The 2,948-nt window shown below is 59.3% G+C and overlaps 1 protein-coding gene across 1 annotated transcript in view; it reads left to right on the forward strand.

Moving 5' to 3' along the window:
* The window catches only part of PIK3R6 (phosphoinositide-3-kinase, regulatory subunit 6), a 16,891-nt gene that overhangs the window by 5,968 nt on the left and 7,975 nt on the right, over nt 1-2,948 (forward strand). The window contains exons 6-8 of the mRNA XM_010288736.1: nt 226-373; nt 1,533-1,619; nt 2,074-2,530. Coding sequence (XP_010287038.1) covers nt 226-373; nt 1,533-1,619; nt 2,074-2,530 — 692 coding nt within the window. The remainder of the gene's footprint in view (nt 1-225; nt 374-1,532; nt 1,620-2,073; nt 2,531-2,948) is intronic.

A 2,948-nucleotide genomic window follows, 5' to 3' on the forward strand; every position in this document is an offset into this window, starting at 1 on the left:
CATCAGCTGCAAACCTGCCAGAAAAAAGCTTCAAGCAGACAGTGCAGCCAGCATCTCTCCTCCTCCAGCCTTCCCCGGGGTGAGGAGGACATTTGTGTTCTCTGCTGCAAAACAACAATTTTTGCAGGACCCATTTGCCCTCTTTCTGCCCTCTCCCGTGGCTCTTCCCGCAGAGCATCTCCTCTTTTCACGCCCCCGGGTGTTAACGGCTGCTCCTCGCAACAGGATATGCCCACGAGTGACATCGAGCGCTGGTTCCGGCAAGTGGTGGCGGCAGTCGAGTGCGCAGGAAACGAGGCGAGCGCAGACCGCAGCCAGCACACGGCGAGGCTGGAGAAGATTTACCGCGCCATCCTCTGCCCCTTGCAAGCAGGTGAGCTCCTGGCCAGCCACGCACGGTGGGTTGAGGGAGCCTCCCTGCTGTGTCCTCGCCATTGCCCTCCCATAGCTGCGCATCCCCACCTCCTGTCTGCTTCCACTTTAGCAGCACCCATCGCCGGGGTCGGGTCCTTGCAGCCTGGCTCCTTGCAGCGACCCGATTGATGTCCAGGGTGGCAAACGGCACATGGCAGCGGAAGGCAGGTTTGTCACCTGAGGAGAGGAACTGTGGCCATCTCTGCTGCTAATTCAGCCGCCCTGAGGCCCGGACACATGGCTCCGTTGTTTGCAAAGGGTGCCATGGATGTCGAACAAGGCAGGTTGGACAGACTCTCTGGTGCTCTGCGGGTGTAGCCATGGCCTAGGCTGGGGAGACACTGTGCCTGAAGCCTCCTTGCACTGCTGTGGTGGACAGCGGTACTGCCACCTCCTTCCGTCCCTGGCACTGCTGTGCTCCAGCCTGGTGCCGCCGGGGCTACACGGACCGTAACAAACATCCCCATTCTCACATAGATCTGGGGCAGACCAGAGGGAAATGGGAGTCATGTTCCCCTCTTCCTGGCTGCTCCTGGTGGAAGGTCTCTGCATCCCAACCCCCGCCCTGGAAAGAGCTGGAGGCTGTCCCGGTGCAAGATGCGGGAAGGAACAGCCAGTGGTGCAAGGGAGAGGAGTGGGACCATCTCCTTTTGGTGGCAGTGAGCAGTTGTCTCACTGCTTCTCACAGAGCCATAATGGTTTAAAAATAGCCAGCGATGGTGGGGTCAGAGGGTTTCTTTGCATCTCAGCTGAGATTGGCAAGGGAGGTCCTGCCACGTGCATTGGAAGCCCAGTGCTAGAAGAATGTTTTATTTATTCTGCAATCCCTCTACTGCCTGCAGCAAAGCAAGGTCCTTCACTTGCCCGTGCCTCAGTTTCCCCGTCTTCATTTCTGCCTTCCACTGGCGGTGTAGGTACCTTCTTATGGCTCAGTCTGCGAGCGCAGAGGTCTGTGATTACAGCCTCACGTCTGGCCAGAGGACAGCCAGGGCCGGAGAGCCCCTGAGGCTCGGCAGGGACTATCTCAGCCGGGGGCTGAAGGTCAGCACCAGTGGAGGTTCCTGTGCCTGTGCGGGAAAACCGCTCCTGTGTGTTACAAGCATCCTTCTTTCCCCCAGGCAATGCTCACCTGGGCGGGCTGCAGGGTACCCCTCTGCCCAACCCCAACATCAGCTTTCACCTCTGGACAGAAGACGACCAGCTCTGTGAGTACCCCGGGGGGGCGGTGGCGAATTCGGGTGGTGCCTGAGGCTGGGAAGCCTCTGCAAAACATGTAATTTAGCCCTGATTCTTGAGCAGTGAGTTTCATAACCATCGCACAAGGGCCAAGCTTGTGGAGACTCGTGCTGACTGCACCAGCCTTCCTTCTCGTGGGGTGTTGGGGTCAGATCAGGGGATTGGCGGGGGGAGAGAGGCGAAGGAGATGAGGAGAGGACCCCTGTGGGACAGGCTGCAGCAGGATGCGCCCAAAGTACCTGAGTGATACTGAGCTCTCTTCATGGTGCAATGTGAAATGGGACTGAAAGACTGACTCCTCTTGGACCCTCTGGTGGAAGCATTGGCCCGACGGTTGGCAGGAGAAGAGGGGAGCTGGGACAGGACTAGGGCTCAGCCTGGCTTTGGTTGTATTTCTTTCCTCGAGCTCCCTTCTGCCTGCAGGGAAGGAATTGGTGCTGTTCATCCGCCCGCTGTCGCAGAGCTGCGAGCCTGACTGCCTAAGCCAGGACCTGGACAACTTCGAGATCCAGGACAACATTTCGGACTGCGAGTGCTGCGAGCAGACCCGCTTCTCTGTGCTCTCCACCGACAGCGGCATCGAACGAGACCTGCCCGTGGCAGTCGAGGAGCCCTTTGCCCCTTGCAGTGCCGAAACGGAGCAGTCCCGGCTCCACAGGAAGGGTGGCATTAAAAAAAAGCCGTCTCCGCTGGAGAGCGTGGCCTTCCTGCAGGCTGGCTGCAACAGCCCTGGGGCAAAGCCCCCGACGAAGCTGCAGAGGAGAGCGGGCACCCCCCCGGAGCCTGCAGCCCCGCTCCAGAGGCTGCACACTGCCCGCATCGTGCTGCTGGGGGACGACCGGATCCTGGGGCGCCTGGCCCGAGCCTACCACTCCTTGAGGTAACTGGTGGCCACAGACCCTTTGGCTCTGGGGGTGTGGGGGCAGGGAGGACAGAGCGGGGGCTTTGATCTTCAGCCTGTTGAAGCAGCCAAGATGGCTGGGGACAGGGTTGGGCTCCAGCGTTACCGGGGCAGGATGGGACCCAGGTGTTTTGCACCTAAATGTGTCTGATTTCACTAGCTGCACGGCATCGTTTTGCTCTGTTGGCCCAAATGATGCACACAGAGAGTTTTCCTCTTCTGTCTGTGGAATGGGTTAAATGAGCAATAAACGAGGCAAGACGTTTTCCTATGCAAAAGGGAAATATCCTGAAGAAAAGCTGTTTTCCAGCTGCCTCTTCCCAGCTGGCTCACCTGGGCCAGGAGAGCAGCGTGGCGTGGGTCTGGGTCACCGTGTAGGCAGCAGCCTGCGGAGCAG

This window comes from Phaethon lepturus, unplaced genomic scaffold (assembly GCF_000687285.1).
Source record: "Phaethon lepturus isolate BGI_N335 unplaced genomic scaffold, ASM68728v1 scaffold30196, whole genome shotgun sequence".
Lineage (NCBI taxonomy): Eukaryota > Metazoa > Chordata > Aves > Phaethontiformes > Phaethontidae > Phaethon > Phaethon lepturus.